The sequence below is a fragment of the Siniperca chuatsi genome, linkage group LG13 (assembly GCF_020085105.1).
Source record: "Siniperca chuatsi isolate FFG_IHB_CAS linkage group LG13, ASM2008510v1, whole genome shotgun sequence".
In the NCBI taxonomy this organism is placed as follows: Eukaryota; Metazoa; Chordata; class Actinopteri; order Centrarchiformes; family Sinipercidae; genus Siniperca; species Siniperca chuatsi.
Window position 1 is genome coordinate 20,758,784 of NC_058054.1, and position 21,268 is coordinate 20,780,051.

Sequence of the window (21,268 nt, forward strand, 5' to 3'; positions counted from 1 at the left end):
CTGTAATCTTAAACATCATAAAACATTTTCATGTAAATGGGCTGCCTTGAACAGTTCTCCTGTTCAAGATATTCATTTTCACTGCACTGACATGGTGATATTCACTGTAAAATTTTCAAAAAAGAAAAAAAATGATTCAACACTGTTTGCTTCTCAGCTGGTATAGAAAGTGCAGGCAGATGTGATTTGTGGGAAGATGTTGAAATGATGGCACAGCGGGAGGGTGGAGCCAGAGAAAGCAGGGAGAGAGAGAGAGTTGGAGAGATCTTTACTGGGTCTCTTGAGCTGGGGTGACAAGATTTTCTCCCTGTCCAAAATGTAATCTGGTTTGACTTGGCAAGTGTTTGGACGGGGATGCTGAGTCTTTCCGTGCAGTCACCGTCTGTGCTCAACATCATCGTCTCTGAAATGTACGACAGAGTCTCCATCTCCTTTCTGTCACAGTTACATTGGGGATGAGTCTGCTCAATGTTCACGTCTTAAAAAAGTGTGTCATCTATTTTTTAAGCCAGTCTGTAAGTGCTTGCACAGTTTTGAAAGATGCAACAAAGTGGGGGCACAATTGCAAAGGTGTGTGTGTGTGTGTGTGTGCCTGTATGTGAGCGCAGACCATCCATTTAGCCATGACTGAGTATGCTAAATCATCAGAAAGCATTTGATTTTGAAATTGGTTGAAGTCTCAGCAGCAACAGTAATTTTCTGCCTGTACAGACTGCAACACTTCCCCTATAAAAACATAATCACAGGCTTAAATGTTTGCATTATGCTGCAGCCACATAATATTTATAGCTCTGCTACCTGACTGAAGTGCCATTACTATAAAATGAGCTGGAATGAAATCAAGGCACTTTTCCAGCTAAAAAGTATAGATGAGGGCTGCTGTCCAAAACAGTCACAGATTCATATTCCCAGGTCATCCAAGCAAATTCTGAACTGGGAAAGAGAATTTCTGTTGAGATCCCCTTGAAAAGTGAATTTAACTATTTATATGTAACTCTTTGAATGTAACTATTGCTGAAATGTAGCCACAAGTGTCAGTTACAGGAAAAGGCTAAAACATAGTGTAACAGTAGCATAAGTAGAGAAAAAGCCATAAAGTCAGTGAACTGACTCTTTGATGGCATGTGATCTCAGCGACACAGCAATATTAAGCCAGTCATCAGTCACCATAAGCTACTGGTCATACCCAAGCAGCAACCTCCGGGGCAAAACAAAAGGAAGCTAACCCGGAAGTGCCAAAAACTGCAGTTCATCGAATAGCCACTTGAGGCTGGCTCCAAAAGCGAGTCAATCCCCATAGAGCCACATGTTAAAATGCCCAACTTTACAGCAGAAATAAACATGTTTACAGCCTGGTACAAAAAACGGTTTTGATCTGTATAGCTATTTTTGCCCTTCATGACAACTGTGTGTGTGTGTGTGGGGGGCCCGCCCACTTTGAGCTTACAACGGCTCTTCAGAAATCTAAGGGTGACTTCACGGACACTACGTCCATGTTTTATACATTCTATGGTCATACCAGACCAAATAATGCTGAAGCAGCAGAACCCCTGAGTGCATTGAGCTGAACAATGGTATGTTTGTGGATTATTAATTCAACTTTTAATTTGTAAGAAGAAGAGTGTGTTATTTCTTCTTTCAAAAGTATCATAGTCTCACTTTAAAGGACAGTTTGACATTTTGTGAAATATGCTAACAGTTTTTGCTTTCTTTCTCGAGAGTTGGATGAGAAGATTGTTACCACTCTCATGTCCGTACGCTAAATATGAAGCTTGCAGTTTTTACACTTTTTGAATTAAACAAACTGAGCTTCAGGGTGCCCCAGTACCTCCCATGGTCAAGCGTGTACCATTAAGGCTGAATCCTTACTGCAGCGGCTCAGGTTTGGTTCCAACCCTGCCTGATAAAATTATGTTAGAAAATATTCTTTTTAACCAACTAGCCTTTTATATTCATCAAATTAAATATCAAGCTAGATCAAATGTTCACTGTCATGTAACCGTGGCTTTAAAAAGAAATGTATTTATGCAACCTGAATTCATATCTATTCTATTCTATCATAAGTGTTACAGCTACTACTACTACTTCTCCCACTCATAGAAAATAAGGTGAAGGCCCATGCTGGTAGTTAACTAACCTGCTGAGTCTCCTGCTGAAGAGTCATGGCTTTTCTTAATGAAAATATTTCTGTTGCTGTTAATTTTAGTTCCGTCATTGTACATTGACCACTCCCATGAATGACCACAAGGTATGATTGTCATATGAATCACTTAGATTGAATGTATCAGTGTGCATAAATGGAACTACTATAGAGCCAATATGTATGAAACCAAAGTAAGTGTGCTTGATTGGCCTGGATGTGATCACCAACCATCAGAAGAAATCAGAACAGGTAGAAAGTCAAGCTAAGGTGGATTAACAGTACCACAAAACATCTTTCTATTGGGAAATGGCAGACAAAATTGACAGAATTGTGCTGCATTGCATGTCTAGATGTTTGGTGCAGAGATTTTTAATTTTTTTTTTTTAAACCAGAAACTACAGCCAGGAGATCAAAAAGGGGAAAACATTACACTAGCTATTCCAGGGATTTACCTCATGACCAACACCCCCCCCCCTACTCTGTACATTTAAGTCTGATAATAATATGATATATATATATATATATATATATATATATATATATATATATATATATATATATATATATATATATATATATATATATATAATTTTGGTGGAATCTATCCACAAGTCCTGTCTTATCTTGAGTTTTTGATACTACTGTCTTGTGATAAACTGATAAAAACATCAAAAAATTAATTATAATATGAAAGATCTTTCTTATTTAACTGACAATTTATCTATTAAACTGACAAAGTTTTCTTTTATCACAGGCTAAATTATTTAAATCAGTTGCCTATTCATCAGCAGATTATTTAGAAGTTCAAAATTTAATTTGTGTTACCTCTATTTTGGGTAGATAAGCACTTTAATGTAATTTTTAATGTGTTCTGTATTTTATTCCCCTGTCTGGGATAAATTAAGTTGAAGGTTATTAAAATTATGAATAATGTTTTGTTTTGAATCACACCCACAGACTGTCCTCATGAATTGACAACCAGGCAGGGAAGATAATATACTGAAACAAAGTGTAAATGGTAAATGGACTGTACTTGTATAGCGCCTTTCTAGTCCTCCGACTACTCAAAGCACTTCACACACTACATATCGCATTCATCCCATTCACACACTGATGACAGGTGCCAACTGCTCATCAGTTCAAAGAAACTAACTAATCATTCACACACTGAAAGCACAGTCCTCAGGAGCAATTTGGGGTTCAGTGTCTTGCCCAAGGACACTTTGATACGTGGGCTGGGGGAAGCTGTGATCGAATCGCTGACCTTCCGATTGGTGGACGACCCATTCTACCACTAAGCCACAGCCGTCCAAAGTGTCATTCCCTCACACCTCCTGCCAGATATTTCCAGACATATTTTCACTAATGTCTAATATGATGTGGATAGGTTTGTGCATAAATGCCATGTAAATAGTGAAATGCTATACACCGTAAATGTACAATGTAGCCAGTAGTACACAAACATTTTGGTTTGTGATTCCATAAACCTGAAATAACTGATTTTTTGGACACTTGGGGGCAGCGGAAACACAACATGACATAATATCACCTTTTTGGAAAATTGTCTATTTATACATCCAACAGTTATTTTAGTAAAAAAAAATGTATTTATTTGGAGTCTCTTTAGCTGTTAAATGCTCCACCATGTTCAATAGGCAGTTGCTAACTTTGTCTTTCTGCTGTTTGGTGCTGGGCAGGTAGAGTACAGCAGGTTTTTAGAGCTTTTTGTCTGAAAACAGTGGCCTGCTGCGGACAAAAATGACGCTATGAGCGTAGTGTGATTGAACCAAAACTGTAAAGCTTCAGACTGGAGATCAAAACAATGAGCTGAAAGACACTAAAACACTCCATAGAGCTGAGAGGAACTGCAGAGTTGGGTGATAAATCTCTGTGGGCACGTCACTATGAGCAACCCCCAAAGTCATGTAATCCATTATAAATAAAAAACAAAACAAACAAAAAAAAACTATTATGGCAGCTTTAAAATTAAGCATTGTCTACTTGTGACCCCTCATCACAGGTTAAGGCCTGTGAAAGAAATTAAAACTGAAATAGGAGTCACAAATAATAGTATCTTTCCTATCCCTTTAATTATCTTGGGATCCCTTAGATTTTTCTTATGACCCCTGGTGCGTCCCGACCCCCAGGTTGGAAACCAGTGGTATATACTGTGTGTAGGTGGAAGATCTAAACAAGGCTGTCACCTGGGATGTATTGGACATACATGAAGCAAATGAATGGGGGTTAGTGGAATAGAAATGGCTTTTAAATTGATGCCACAGAAACAGGAAGATAGACAACATAACATTGCACTGAATTAAAAATGAAATTAAGAATACACCTATGCACTTTTTTCTTGTTTTCTTGGTGAGCAACGTAAAACCTTTTGAGCTCAGAGGAACAAATCATTTAAGTGCACTTGAGCTGTTGCTTCTCTGCTTCTTATTGACAGGAAATTGAATAACTCGACCCTTGAGTATCTACACTGAGAACTCCTTCATCTCTGATATCTGAGTCAAGGTGGGATTACAGTGCGTTGCCTGCCAGCTGCCTCGATCGTGAGGTCTCGAGCACACGTACAGCAGATCTGCCACAAGATTTCTGGACCATATGGGGCTTACAGTCCTCCCTGCTGCATCTTCGTTGACCAAGAGCATTACAGTAATCCTTTGTCCACATGAAAAAAAGAAGGCAGAGGCTCCTTGGAGAAATGTTATCCATGACATCCATGACATGTGGTAGTGACACTGTGGCCTTTATTAAAGCAGCTCAGATCATTATAGGCCTCTCTAGATGTCACACAAACAACAGCTTCAGCATACAATAGGTGTGGAAAAGAGAGTTTCAAAGAAGAAGCTCACAACAGCTCTGACAACTAATGGTGACTACTAATGGCTAAATATGCCAGAAATATATATCAGAAATCCAGGACATTTCCATGAACTTGCCACCACATGGAATGAATAATAAATGAAATATATTGACTCAGTAATAATGGGTCCTTCCTTTTTGCCTTCAAGGCTTTTTCAAATCAATCTCTTGCCAGTCCATGAATTAAAACAGTCTATAGAAGCTCTTTTCACCGTTGCTTAGTGAAAAATACTGAGCACAAAACAGACCTCATGATCTAAGGAATTAATAAACAATAGATTTAATGAATTAATGATTGCTTGATTGTTGAGTTTTATGCTCTTAGTTTGGATTACTGTAGTTTTATGGCCATCAGGGGAAATCCTCACTGCCCTGCTTTACACCGCTGTGTGTTTATCTGTCTCTCTGTATGCTGTGATTAAAAAAACCCCAATTCTCTCTAAACCTCTTGTTCATCTAACTCCGCTGCTTGACCTGCTGAGCTGACCAACATCATTGAGATTCTGCTTCCTGGGAAGGGCAGAAAAAACAATAACTATATATTAATATTATATACCCAGCGGTCAATAAAAGAACTTGTGAAATTAAAAACTACCAGCATGACACAACACACTGCATGTTTCTATATAATGAAGGTAGTAAAAACCCCAACTCCTTTTCATGCTGCTGAGTACTACAGATCCTAGTTACACTTTTAGATTAGTTTACCTTAATATATATTTGTCAGGGACCATACAGCACTGTAAAAGTGGCCCTTTGTGAAATATTTGGTTCTATTGGCTTGGTGACATAGTGATGGAATTTTGTTATACACCATTTTGTTCAATAAAAAGTTACTAAAGAGGGAAAATATAACTCTCAGAGCTAGCTCATTAGCTTAGCTTGGTCACTAATGGGACAATAAGTTCACACAGTTTATTTAAAATATGTATTTGTACCATCGACTAGTCATAACTGTCTGCCAACCATGTCTCTTTTGTGGAGCAGTTTATACTCCGACAGAAGAAGGTTAAATAAAAGTGAATGATGCAACACAGATAGTAAGCTACAGCATATAGCTTCCACCACTTTGGGCTCTTCCTTCCCTAAAAGGTCAGTACTGTCAAGGCAGCTTGAAATGGTCAATGCAGGTCAAAGTTCACCCAAATTGAACTAAAATGTGCATGGATTTATTCTCCCCTGATTGCAAATCCAATAATCACAGCAATTCTATTGAAATGATAAAATTGGCTGCAAGTCTTCACCGTTTTAACTGCTTCTGTGACCAGGCACATTTACTCACAACACAAGACAAAACACACTTCAGCAACATGATGGCCAAGAAACTGAGATTTAAATGAATATGTTTGATGAGTTGGAGACATTTATTAGTTGTTACGCCTTCCTTTTAACAAGATCTTACTTTGAAATGTTATGCTCTTCAACGTTGTATACACTAATGAGTATTGCAGTTCATTAATGTGGTCTGACTGCCACTAGTTGATTCAACATTGTTCCTTTATGGCACCATAGAGGGAGTACTTGATGAAATATCTTAAAATAATTTTAAATGAACTCAGGCAGTCCCGCAGTGCAACCAGCAAAACAAATTAGGCTGCATTGAGAAGACGCACACATCATAACCTGCACCACTGTGACATTTCCACAGCCTGACAACGAACCATCACAATGTGACTTGATGAGCACATGGCATGTGCCCACACTCACTGTGTCACCCTAACATCCAGGGAAAAGGGTACAAGCACTTACATTTGAAGCTATAATCAGAGTCATTTACACTCTATTCACTTGTACATTAGTGCTGTCTCAAGAAAATTACACTAGCTCATTTCATCATCATCATCATCATAGTCAGAGAAATATTCACAAGGAATTATGTGGCTATCAATTCTAATCAAGCGATCTACCACCCTCCTGAAATTCGGCAGTGACAGGGAAAATCTCACTGTGAAGGGCAAATGTCAATCCACACAAAAAACATGATTAAAACATCGACTTCCACACGTGTTATTTTAATCATCAATCAAAAAATCAGAACAGGGTGCCCAATTAAAATGAACTCATACATTCACCGTCATTTTCTGAGAAGAAAACACATGGTAGCTTTGCATTTAAACAAAACATGCTTCAAGGCTATATGTGATTCATATTTCTCAAAACCTTGTAAACAACCTGCAGGACACACTCATCTTCCATGCCAATTATTTCTTCTTCACTGTGTGTAACTGAGCATTCAACTTAAAGCTGCATATGGAGAGACTGAGTACAAACTAAGGGTAAAATACAGACAAATACAGAGTGAAATACAACTCTGGAAATAGGCACTCGCATCTCAGCACCGTTTGCCATTGTAACTAAGGAAGACACATTTACACCTTGCTGCAAGATTTCACACAAAGGCAGACATCAGCACACTGAATACAGTTTGGATCAGCCATATGTTTGTGCGAATGCTGCATATCATTAAACTGCTCTTCACCTTTAGACCTTCACCTTAAGATCTCAGACAAAGCAGTGGTGAAGAAGAGCTTCCAAGGGCTTTATCAAAATGTTAATGCTCTCACTAGAAACCCCAATAAAAAAAAAGAATAAACATTTTTTCTCCCCAAAATCTAGTTCTATTTAATTCTTCATGTTAATTACAATCCCAAAACCAAAGAAACATGGAACATAACGAGGCAGTAAGTGGAGTGGCCATTGATTCTGAATGACGCGTTCTTGGGATAATCTGGTTTCCGCTTTGGCTGGTGCGCAGATGGCGCTGAGAGAGAAAAAAATGGGGACAGGCAGGCTATAGGGCTGGGGCGGATATTCACCCCTAGATAAGCCCTACTGTACCATGCACCGTGTCAACAAGCCGATCTGTGCATCCCAATCTAGATACACTGTGCCATCATCAGCGAGCATGGCAGAAGACTGGTCAATAATTGTTACTGTTTGCATCTGTGGCTGGATTCATGTGAATGTCTGTAGAGGGTTGCAAAGATATTGGCCTACAGATATACCGCAAATCATCTCAGAGTAGATGGGAGTGGATGGATAGTGATTAGTCTAAACACAACAGCTGTGAGGTAACAAGCAGTGCCTTCCACCTTAATTATCCATTATTGCCTCCATCGAGTCACAGGCAGGCACCAGGAACATTGTGTGTGTTTCCGACTCAACGGGAGCTTCAGCAGCCTGAGCCCATGCTCAGCATTTTGAATGTTTGCCCTGATTGCTTTTACGCTGCCGTGTGCTGAAGTGGTGTTTTGCCTGCCTGCACTGTTTCAGATTAGTTGTAATTAACATCTCTTGCCCTCACATGTCTCACGTTTGGCAGGAAACCTGCACTGAAGTGATCTCCTGCTCTGAATCTGTGAAACTGGGGGAGTGGATCATGAGCATGCATAAACGCACAAACACATACTCTTACTGCCCTTTGCCTTGTGTTTATAGATAACATGACATAGATAAACACAGAAAGAGAAATATACAAGAGACAGACACAGAAGCACAGAGAGATAGAAACAGAGAGACAGACAGACAGAAAGAGACAGAGTGAGGATTAACTTCTCATCCAGTCTTTGCTGTTGCATAGATTGTAAGTAGCTTATTGCACAAAGCACCCTGCATGTAACCGGTGCGTTTGCATGATTTGTTTTGGGAGGTTTTTTGTGTGTTGGACATCACTGACCTCATGCAGGCAACTAAGAGCTTTGGGCCTAAAATAGTCAAACTGGAGAATCTGGCAGGCTGCACGCTTCCAAGAATGCATCCAACGCTATAAAAGGGCAACAGGTTTACTTCCATATAAACATGACTCTTTAATCTTTGATGTTGAAAAAGGTAACTGAGTGCAATAAAAATCTCATCTAGGTTGCTTTTCATCTACATGCAAACTCCACACAGAAAGGCCCCAGCCGGCCAGCAGGTTCGTTATAATTTCCCCCAGACTGTTTTATGTAGGTTACTTCTATCTGTAACAAACTCCCCAAAAAACTTGAGGTCTGCTTCAACTCTTGGTTGAAACTTCCTTCATATCTCACCCTGCACTGTAACTGCATTGTAAATCCTTTTGTCCTGTTTACTCCGTTTCATGCAGGTTTAGCTCATTTGTATTCACCTAATTTTCGAATACAGAAGTAGACAGTTGGTCGAGCTTCTGGTTTTGTGCCGCACTTCCGTTTGATTGATTCCCTGAGCTAACTAACGTTGGCTCAACTGGCTTATTTAACGATGTCATGGGAGCACTTCCAATAATCAATAAAAAATCAAAATGGCAGGTTGGTGCCACAACCTCAAACTATTAACGAGTGGGAGGATGACATGAAGAAATGGCCTCATATAACATATGAGAGAGAGCGAGCGCCCTGTATCATACTGGTAGCCTACATTAGAAAGGATGAAAGCCTAAGGTTACCGTAGTTATTTCAAACTTTATTTGCAAATAGAGAAAGGTGCGGGCACTTTTATTTTTTAGCCAGCAAAGTAAAGGATAACAAGCATACCCAACAACAAGGTGTAGGAAGAAGAGAAAATATCGTTTGTTAGTTAAAGTGCGGTCTCAGTTTGACGAACAAAGTTAGCAGGCAAGTGAGCAATGGACTTCACATGACAACATTCACAACCCATTTTGATTATTTTGATCGGTGGACCCTTACGGACTAAAGGAATATAAATAATCGAGGAATGGACACATAATCGAACTTTCTGACCGCTTCAAAGGTAACGTTAGGGAGTCACCATTTATTTTAGTCTCTCTTGTTTATCATGCTGGTAAATCTGAATGAATTATACTTTGGTGCTCATGGTTTCTGTAAAATGAACTGAACGATTGAATTGTGAAGAATCTAACCGATCTATCAATGTGTAATGTTAGCATGTCCATATTGAAAAGTTTAAACATTTATGCTTGTATCAGCTCAAGCGGGCGACCCGGTGGGCTTTAAGAGGTTTTATACAGCCAAAGGACTTCTATAAAAACCAGACCCAGTGTCTAATTGAGACCTGCGTTATTTGACAAAATGTGTAGCCACACACGACCAGTAAAATGACTGGGGCTCAGCTTTTAATTAAATTTGTTTTACAGTACTAACAAGAGTTAGCATTAGCTAGCGTAGCCATTCAAACTGCGGCTGCTAATCTCTTGACAAGAAGTCGCCTTGGAGTTTTCAATGGGACTTCAGTAAGTTAGCCTAGCCACTTCTCTGGTATCAGGTGGTTGAAAACACTCCTGCTCCAAGTAAACTTTTTGTTTGTACCAGTTAATATGGCAATGCTTAACTGCACAAAACATTCCGGTTTTCCTCAAAGCCATAGTGGTCTAAAAGAGTTGTTGTGTTAGCTAGCCAATGACCAGAAGTCTTACACAAAAAACGTCAACTGGCTGTGTCCCTATTTCTGTTGAAATTCTGTTTTATTTTACTCTTTTTATATCCTATTTGTAATTGTCTTTTTATATTGCCTTGTGTTTCCTTTTTAGGTATTATAAAAAGCACTTTGAATTGCCTTGTTGAAAGGTTCTTTACAAATACATTTGCCTTGTATTGCCTTGTCTTCCTTTAAACAGTCATTTCCTACATTTTCCAGCACATCTTTCCAATAAGACAAGCCTGTACTTGTGGCTCTAAGTCAAAGGTGGATTAATATTTGTATAGCCATTTGAAGGTTTTTTAATTCATGAATATTTGGGGTATGTCTATGAACAAAGCTGCACCCGTGACTCAAAGCAAAACATGTATTGTGATGTTTACTATATTTTGCACAGTAGACCAACAAACAGGTGGTCACTTAGGACAGCTGACTGGCATGGGGGTCAGTCTTAAGTTAAAACGCAAACTGAAAGAAGGTAATTCAAAGCAAAAGATGCATGACGCAGATGCAGCCATGACAAACAACTAAATTACCCACAGGTGTGAGATACATTGCTTTTTTAAAATTTGTATTTTTTACAAACATTGTGTCTCTGAGGCAGTAAAAAAGTACTTGCAACTCAGGAGTACGTAAACTAATCACAGACATAAATTAGCACATATTTGTATAAGAATGAATTTTCTCTTTAATTTCAGTAAATGTCTTACTATGGACTCTGATTTCTCAAATGGCTATACTCTGCTATACAGTGTAGTACAACGCATTTCCATATGTAAGGACACACATTCCTAATCAGTTCTTTTTCAAGCCACTTCAAAGTAAATTCAAACACCTCATTCTGATTCAGCCTCAGTGTTCTCAGAAGAAATAGCTCCCAGACTGATCAAATTTCATGTTTCATCTATTCCAAAGAAGAGGTGAAGCATGTGGTGTCAGCGGCCCTGATTTCTCAGATGATACATTTTCAAAGTAATATTAACCACTGCCAGAGGTAACAGTGTGTTGTATCCAAAATGATTCTGCAGCATATGGTAGCCTCGTTGTATGTGCATGTAGCTGGAGGAGAGTGACTGCAGTGACAATGATACTCGCCCAGTGAGTTTAATTTGGTTCAATTCATTTGCGCTTAGACAATGTAATTCAACAGAACTACAGGACATCAATGCAACAGGTGATACTGATAAGAATATCAAAGCAAAAATAATGTTTTTGTGTTTTATGTTGCTTTCTTAAAACCTGACTTTTTTGTCAGGCACTGAAAATCAACATCCACCCAAATAATCAAGCATCTCTTACAATACATCAAGTTTGGTATTTGGCACACACACAAGATGCAAGTGATTGTGCATGTTTATGAGTGAGTGTGTGTGGAGCTGTGTTGCTCTTACCTGGATACGACGAGGGGCAAGATTAACATTTTCAACATCCTCATTAGCAGTTCTCCGGGAAACTGGAAGTACTTCACCTCCTGCAAGTGGCAGAGAAAAACACACTGTTTATACAAAGTTTTACAATACAAGCTAAATATATTATGCAAGCAATTTACTCACTATGGTGGCCTGCATTATTACTGTTTGCATTAGTGACATCTGTAGTGGTATGTGCTAATTGCTGTGGAGTTTTTTCACTGCACTAACCAGACATCAGATTGTCAACCAATAACCGCGTCACCATATTATTTAACATAATTAGACACCATTATTAGTGTTGGACTGTCTGACATAGTGTTGCCACTTGTTCAAGACCTATTTGCATGATTGGATTTCTTTATTGGAAACCATTCTCAAAAACAGTTCATGCATGGCATGGAGTTCCACAGGGATCAAGACTTGGTACTCATGTATTTATTTATATTTTGGTACTCATGGGACTTGGTACTCATGTATTTAGACATATACTGTATTATTAAACATTTAATATAATTATGTTCATGATGCAGGACTGGATGACCCTCATCCCATTAATTCAGTTACTAAATGTTCTGAGGACATAAACTAGTCATAGTCCTACAAGGTTTTTCTGTTTACAAAAGAATGAGTTGATGATATTGATGCTAATAAGAAGAGGCAAAAAAAAAAATGGCGGTTGCTTCATAAATACCATACAAGAGAGGTATCAATACTCTCATCTAACTCTCGAATACGCATATTTCCCAAAATTTCAAATATTATATAAGTACTGATGACATTTCAAGAAGAGTCCTGGTGTCATTCTTTGTGCTGACCTCAATTTTCATGTCAACAATATAGAAAGATTTTTATCACCTAAACAATATTGCAAAAATAACATGCTTCTATTAAAACCAGACCTCTTCCTACTTTTGTAACTTGTAAAAAAGAAACCTTAATGCACTTTTAAAAGAGGCTGTTGCAGCTCTGAAAGCTGTGGCTAAAGTTTTGACAGGAACTAAGAAAGAAAACACACTGTGCAGTGGCTTTTAGTATACAATAGATTTTTAAATTATTATAATTCAATGTTTCAAACTGCCTTTAGTTTTTATGCTCTTTGTTACTTAAATAGTCTCCCAGAGGACAGAACTCATTTCATTTTACAGAAGACAGTGACAGAATTTCAGTCTCAGTATTATTGGATCTCAGTCAACCACAACATATTACTAGACCAACTGTAAAACTGTGTGCGACACAGTGCACAGTATTAAACTGGTTTGAATCCTACTTAAAGGACAGGGACTACTTTGTGTCTATAGGTAATTACATTGAGTTCCCCAAGGCTCCATTCCGGGGCCTCTTCTGTTTAACATCTACATACTACCACTGGCTCAGACTATGGAAAACAACAAAATATGTTACCATAATTATGCAGATGACACACTAATTTACATAACAATGTCACCAGGGCACTATGGTCCAATTCAAGCGCTGAGTAAGTGTATTGAACAAATCAATAATTGGATGTGCCAGAATTTTCTTCAATTAAACAAAGATAAAACTGAAGTAAATGTTTTTGGAGCCAAGGAGGAATGATAAAAAGTGAGCGCTCAGCTTCAATCAGTAATGTTAAAAACCACAAACCAAGCCAGAAATCTTGGCTGTCATGGACTCAGACCTGAATTTCAACAGCCACATTAAAACAATTACAAAGTCAGCCTACTACCACCTTAAGAATATATCTAGAATTAAAGGACTTATGTCTCAGCAGGATTTGGAAAAACTTGTCCATACATTTATCTTCAGTACTCGACAACTGAAACGGTGTCTTTACAGGTCTCTCTAAAAAAAAATCGATCGGTCAGAACGCTGCTGCTCGCATCCTCACTAAGACCAAGAAAGTGGATCACAGCACTCCTGAGGACTTCTGAGGTCTTTACACTGGCTTCCTGTCTGTCAAATAATTTATTTCAAAATACTACTGTTGGTCTATAAAGCACTGAATGGTTTATGGCCAAAGTACATTTCTGATCTTCTGCTACGTTATGAACCATCCAGACCTCTCAGGTCGTCTGGGACAGGTCTGCTTTCAGTCTCCAGATTCAGAACTAAACATGGAGAAGCAGCATTCAGTTTTTATGCACCACATATCTGGAACAAACTCCCAGAAAACTGCAGGTATGCTGCAACTCTGTTTTTTATTAATTCGAATAATGATTAATTTCTTACACTTCACTGTAACTTTTACTCTCCTGTTTTTATCTTGTTTTTATTTTCTATTTAACTCTTTTTAAGTGTTTTTTTAAATGTCTTTTTATATTGCCCTATGTTGCTTTTATGTTTTATGTAAAGCACTTTGAATTGCCTTGTTGTTGAAATGTGCTATACATATAAACTTTCCTTGTCTTGCCTTAAACTTTTCTTTTTCCAGTTTCCTGTCAACAATGCCTTTTAGTAACTGAACAAATGTGTGCTTTTTGTGTGTCTGTGTGAGTGGTTGGTCTCATTAGCAAGACGTTTTTAGTTATAGCCTGTTCAAATTATGCTGATGGACTTTAAACTAAAGCCAATGGAAATAAAAACATTCCAATGAAAAAAATTACCAGACACACATTTAGTAATGCCAAAACAAAGTGTCTGAAAGACTGAAACTCTACAGCCATGCTAGCGGCTATGTGAGGCTTTACTTAGGCACACAGCTTTGAGCTGAAAGCTAATGTCAGCATGCTAACATGCTCACAATCATGTTTAGCAGGTATTGTCGACCATGTTGACCATCTTAGTTTAGTGTGTTAGCATGCTAACATTTGCTAATTAACAACAAAATTTTATGGCAATCTATCCAATATTTGTTGAAAATGTTCAGTCTAGACTGAAGTGGTGGACCGACCGACTGACCCACTGACATTACCATCCTTAGAAGCGTATTGCTAAAAAAGATTGAAACAATGGGAAATTGAATAATATCCTGTTGCAAATTGTTTGTGATAGTTGGTCCGATGGTTGCTAAAGAGAGTAGTCCTGTGTTTTCTCTTTAAGTAATTCTTCAACAGTGTTAGAAATGAAGGTTTAAGGGCAGGGTAAGCCCAAATACTTCAGTTGATTGGCTTATAAGACTTCTTCAGTTATATCAGTCCTCTACCTGTGTTTGATCAGAAGTTGGAAGGTGGGATTTTGTTTGTCATACTGAAAAAACATAATAAAACATAATAAGTCAGAGTTAGTACAGATGTCATGAGATTTGGTATGTTGCATGTGTACAATTCCATTTTGTAAGTTATTTCCCCTAGGTCTTATAGATAAAATGTGGTTAACAGGTGAGGGACAGAAACACTATACCGTTGGCTAGGGATAAATATCGTGGGAGCAGAAGGAAGCCTTCAGACTTCAGGTTTGGCACTACACTAAGTTTCACCTTGTACTGCTGATACCATTGTCTCCTTGGCCAAGCCTCGTTAAACATTACTGTGTAAGATATCCAGAATCTCCTGAAGTCTTCTTCACCAGAGTTGACCAGCTCACAACAATTTTCCATCACAACAAAGGGAACCAAAACAAACGGTTTTGCACTATTAAAGGCTGCAAATCAATCAGCGTACGCCAGTCTCTGTTCCTTTGGACGTTTGCTGAGCACCTGATTCAGCTGTATATTGCTTGGAGATGCACGGTGAACTCTGCTTCAAGGTAACCAAAACAAACAGGAGTGTTTTTCACACCGTGTTAGCATGTTTGACTTCTCACCTCCAAACATTAATAAACACAGTGCTATGCTGCATTATGCTGCTGTCTTTTGCTTAAAGATTGGGTATGCGATTCCAATCTAATACACGTCTTTTTGTCAAATTCAGTGAATATCTCCTCACGGTCTGCTAGCTGTCTATTCAGTGTGAAAAAAACTCTGGTGTTTGTACACAGCCCCTGGCACTGTTATTGGGAAATAAACAAAGTGGCTTGGACCGAGCCACACAACATTATTCGAGCCATTCCAGCCATGATTTGTGTGTCAGGTAACGTTAAATGACTTGCCCACGGGCATTCAGTTTACTTAAGATAAGCTGTTGTTGTGATGTTAGCTATAGTAGCAGGAGAGTTGTGAGTATCGCTGTCTGGAGCTGCTGTGCTGGCTCTGGGAAATGTCTCGTCCTCTCTGGCTGTTAGCTTCACAGCAGCAACTGTAGTGACAGTTTATTAACCCATAACCTAGATTATTCAGTCCTGCAGATTATTCAACTGCATTTACTTAACTCTTCACAAAAGAAGCCATGCTATAAGATGCACAGCTTCATTTATGTGTTTTATTAGAAACTGTGAATAGAATTCTCCAAAATAAAGACGTATTCATTGTATTGAATGACATCTGTGAGGTCTCACTGCCACAGAAGCTGCTGTGTGGAGTTTCACGGTCTCTGAAGGTTGTATGATTTTGTCATATTTAATCATGTGTCAGTCCTGTGTCCTTTTTCATTAGTGACACATGACCACTCAGGTAGTGCGATACCAGAGGTGTCAGTTATGTGTATTGACATACATTCTTTATGTTACTGTCCACCGTTTTTCAAAGCCAACAAATGACTTTTTGGATTAATTTCCTATCTTGTAGACAGCCATTGGTTTCAGTTTATGTACGGCATGGCAAACAGCTTGCAGAAACTTCCTTGAGTTTGGTAATCAGTCATGGTAAACATGAGTTTCTTTTATGGTTAATTTATATCAAAAGTTATGTTACTATTGTAATGCAGTTGTGATCAGGAAGTGTTTTAAGTACTTATGTGAAAATCAATCATCTGATTTTGCAATATATCAAATCACCAAAATGGTGATTTGGTGAACATAGTGGAGCATTTAGCAGTTAAAGATAGACCAGATAGGTGGAGACCAAAACAGAGCTAAAAGGAGAGTGAATATTAGATGTTGTCTGGTGGCCAAAAACACAACAAATCCTAATGAATGTTGATGTAACTCTGTGTCTGCTGGCTGTATAAATAGGTAACTTTTTGCTAACACGTTCACCCCTTAAAGGTGATAATATGTCAAGGCCAACAAACAAAAAAACAAGTGGCCAAAAAAAATTTATGCAATTAATGCATGCATAATATTATATCGTGATGACATGAGGGGGGAAGCCAGTAGAAAAACAAAACAAAGGTGAAGAGTTGGAACTGAAAAAAATAAATTTAAGTACAGCACATCTGTGCAGTGAGATGATGGAGCAATAAAAGCTTTTTGATTCTGTTTCTGAGTGAGAGAGCTTTTAGGCCAAATAGCTGAGCGAGTGTGTGTGTGTGTGTGTGTGTGTGTGAGTGTGGAGTGGGGGTGGTGGTACATTTGTATGTTTTGTGTTGTTGTGTATCAATCTGTGAACATAGTATTCAGAGTGTACACATGAATGTGTATGTGTGTGTGTGTGTGTACAGTATATTGTCTGTGTGCAGGAAGGACAAACTGTCACCGAGTCTTGGTGTCTGCTAACAGTGGAACAAACACACTTGCTGTTTCTGCTAGATGTTTGGTGCACTCATAGGCACACACAAATACACACAGACACACATGCACACACACATAAATCCATGAGGTGACATAGGTACATGTCATTTGTGCTCAAATAGACACATACAAATGCATGAAGTTTGTCTTTACATGCGTGCATCCAGGATTTTATTAAATCCCTGTCCGTCTGAGTAATGTTTGAGACAATGATTGTGTTATGATCAATACATGCTAAGATCATTTTATGAACTGCAGCTGGGCAGCAGAGTCAAGCCAATACTTTCACTTGTTTAGTAGAAAAAATACTTTGAGCTGCAGGTGGAGACACTAGTCATGTAAGAAACAATCCACCCTTAAATAATCTTGCAATGTTAAATATTGTCAGTGCATGAGGTAGAGACGTTTTTGTGAATATGTGCTGTAATTTACTTTTTTACATTTCTGTTTGACATGGTTTTTCATTAAAATTGCCATTTAAATACCATTGCTTTTAATTAAACCTTTAATCTACACCATAAATTTTGTTCTTTAACTTTTTATGCTGTTTCATTTTCTTAACTTTGTGCTGTTTTTTCATTTGGTCTGCCATATTACTCATTTTAATGTACAGAATGTCATTTATTCTTTGGTATCAATGACTAATGTAAAGGATGTTGAATTACCTATGTATGAAATGTTTGCTATACAAGTAAACTTTCCTCGGCTTTTATGGTGTAAACACATCATTTATGTCATCACCTTTTCTATTGAGACTGGCCACAAAAGGATGAAGATTTTTTGATGAGCCTGAACTGAAAGCCAGAAACTTCAGGCATGTAAGTAGTAGAAAGTGTCCCAAGGCCAACACATTTCATGAATGCGACATATAAATGTAAGCATACATAACACCATAACACACACACACACACACACACACACCCCTATACTGTAAACACTGGCTTTCACCTTGTATTTGTGAATGCAGTGTGAGTAAGACTGTTCTCACCTTTGTCTTCATTGTCTACCAGCTGCTACCACCACCCTTTTCATTCTACACTAAAAATTGAAAACCATTTTTTTATGGTGACAGAAACAGATGAAGATGGAGATACAGAGTGCTTCCTCGTACAATTGAATTATTCTGCTCTCTTTAAGGGATTGAAATCCTCTTTCCATGGGGGACCTGTAATTAAAAAACTATTTTGGGAACCAGTTGTTGTGGATTTGTTAATTGTTTTTCTAGTGAAGATTAATTGTTCACCTCAAGGTCAGGGTGTTCAGGATTGTTGAACGGCACTCCTCATGCAGCTAATAGGCTATTTTCTTTTTTCCTGCTGAAGGAGTAAATATCGCTTGGCATGCTCAGTGTGGGCAGATTGTCTAGCCTGTTGACAACAGTCCAGCTCACTGTGTTTGTACCATAGAAATGAGCTTTGTCTCTCCATGGAAAACCTCCCTAATCTGTATTATACTAATATATTTGTCACTAATTTCAACCATCAGTGACTGGCAAAGACAAGCAAACTACCACCATAAAAGCTAATTAATAAGCCCTGTCAATATACTTGTTTTTACATTATTCATAGGTTTTGCTAATATTATGTTTGATGTTTGAAGTGCCCTAAAATCAACTTGGATCAGGAATAAATCTAATAAGTGGGCCTTGAGGTAATTTGTTTTGTCAAAGATCATACACTGTTTAGATGGGACCTGCTGTGTTTTTAACCATGCTAGCAGTGTGGCTCAGACTGTCAGTCCACCACTTTGGTCCAGACTGAATTATCTCAACAACTATCGGGTGGATTGCCATGAAATTTTGTCATGACATTCATAGTTACCACAGGATGAAGCCTAATGAGTTTGGTGATCCCCTGAATTTTCCTCTAGCGCCATCATCAGGTCAAAATTTGAATTTGTCCAATACAAATATGATTAAATACCTGCAAAACTAATGACATTCCCCCTTAGCCTCAGCTGTACATTGTGTCTAGTGCTAATTAGCAAATGTTAGTATGCTAACACATTGAACTAAGCTAGTAAACATTATACCTGCTTAATATCAGCAAGTTGGCATAGTCATTGTGAGTATGTTAACATTTAGCTTCAACGACCGCTGTGCTAAATACAACATCACAGAGCAGCTGGCATGGCTGTAGACTCTTCGTTATGTTATGATATATTGTCATAGAGGTTAAAAATTATGGTAAATTGGTGCACAAAGTAAACTTTTTGTGACGAAAAGCTGTCGCATAGGCTTTAATCAGCACAGCGAGCCATACACAGTATGTTAGCAATAATGTCACATGATGGGTTCAGTTTTTTTGGATGTGTCTTTTGGGCTGCATGTTTCACGTTAATATCCTTTGTTTATATCAGATCCCCTGTTCTCATTTCCAAGGGGAATTAGTTTAAGGCCAGACTTGCTGAAGTTGTGATTGTGTCTCAGTGTGTGTCCTTCTTATAATTGTGATCAAAACCTAACACGGCAGCGGCGGATGGCCGCCTACCATTGAATCTGGTTCTGTCCGAGGTTTCTGCCTCTTAAAGGAAGTTTTTCCTTGTCACTGTCGCCAAACGCTTGCTCATGGTGAGATTTGTTGGGTCTCTGTAATTAATATTGTAAAAAAATTATAAAAATCGAATTGAATTGAATTGATTATTTATTCTTCTTCCAAAGGCCGCCATGAGCAAACGCCCCAATGTGGTGCACAATTCCATCAAATTAAGTTGCAGAAAGTAGACACACATTTGCCTGCAGCGGCGTGTTATGAATTGATTTAATTTTCGTTCTTGTATTCTGCTGCTGGTGTGTGCCTATACTAAACATTGGGAGGACAGGGAAATATTAGCTAACGTGATGCATTTTGCCAGCTCACTGTCCGGTTTCCACGTAGACTCAAAGAGAACTTGCATCCGCGCACATTATAAGCTGTATGTCAACCAGACCATGTGGGAGGATAAAGTGACTTAGTCTTTTGTTCACTGCACTGACACTGCGCTGTGAGCTCCATCAACAATTGTCAGAGACTAAAATTTAAACGAGTTTGCTCATCTGCACACTGACATTTTTCTGTTCTGTTTCAAGCACCCTTAAAAATGTAGCTTTCAGCATTTCAGTCAAATTTTGTTGAACTCATGTTTTCTCAACAATTCAAACTTAATTTAATTAATTTCTTTCTTACAATCATTTCAGTCATTATCAAACACAAAGTGCTTAGAGGTCATCCAGGTGCCTGCAGAAACGTTATTTCTCTGCCTCTTAGCATTCTCTGAATGCTGTAATGCTGAACCTATTTAATTCCACTTCCCATTCAGTCTTGTATGAATTATATAAGTGAACATGAATGGTATGTTGTTGACTTGATGTCTCTGTGAGTGATTGACAACTAATCTCCACACTGGCAATCCCTTGTCATGGATGCACTGAGTCCAGCTGAGAGGCTATAGGCAATCTGAGCGACTGATGAGATGCTGTTTCACATTTTAAATAGCAGAAAAAATATCATTCCCTAGCTCTTGCGGATGTCTCTTGCCATTACAATGTTCCTGTTGCAGCTGACAAATTGGCTTTTGGATGATGCCATTCGAGGAACAAGCTAACCACTTTCATTTAACATTTTTTCTTATTTTCTCATCAAAAACAGCCGACCCCGGAGGCTTCTTAACGCTGTACTTTTGACACTCTTTTGCAATTCCAGTGTGAGCAGTGAAGATAAAGAACCTGAAGAGCCATCAACAAAGTCCTATCCTCATGCCATCTGTCCGAGGCACAATCCACTATTTATTACATTGTCCCATCTTTCAACATTAATGGTCCTAGTAGTTTGGCTGATTGTGGTGATGAAACTTGTATTTTGGTGGAATTAGACGGGCTTCGATGGGCCTAGAGAGGCTGGTTTATAAAAATAAGGTGAAAACATTATTATTTAAAGTCAATGTGTGTGTTTGTGTGGTCGAGTGTGTGTACTATGAATTTGTCCCATTGTCCCACACACATTAATTTTGGGGTTAAGACTTGGCTTTAAGGTTAAAGTTAGAATCATGT

The 21,268-nt window shown here is 38.4% G+C and overlaps 1 protein-coding gene across 2 annotated transcripts in view; it reads right to left on the bottom strand.

The window, feature by feature from the left end:
* Positions 1-21,268, bottom strand: part of slc1a7a (solute carrier family 1 member 7a) — a 46,700-nt gene that overhangs the window by 15,872 nt on the left and 9,560 nt on the right. For both annotated transcript variants that reach the window (XM_044220859.1, XM_044220860.1), the window contains one exon: positions 11,758-11,837. In XM_044220859.1, the coding sequence (XP_044076794.1) occupies positions 11,758-11,837 (80 nt within the window). The remainder of the gene's footprint in view (positions 1-11,757; positions 11,838-21,268) is intronic.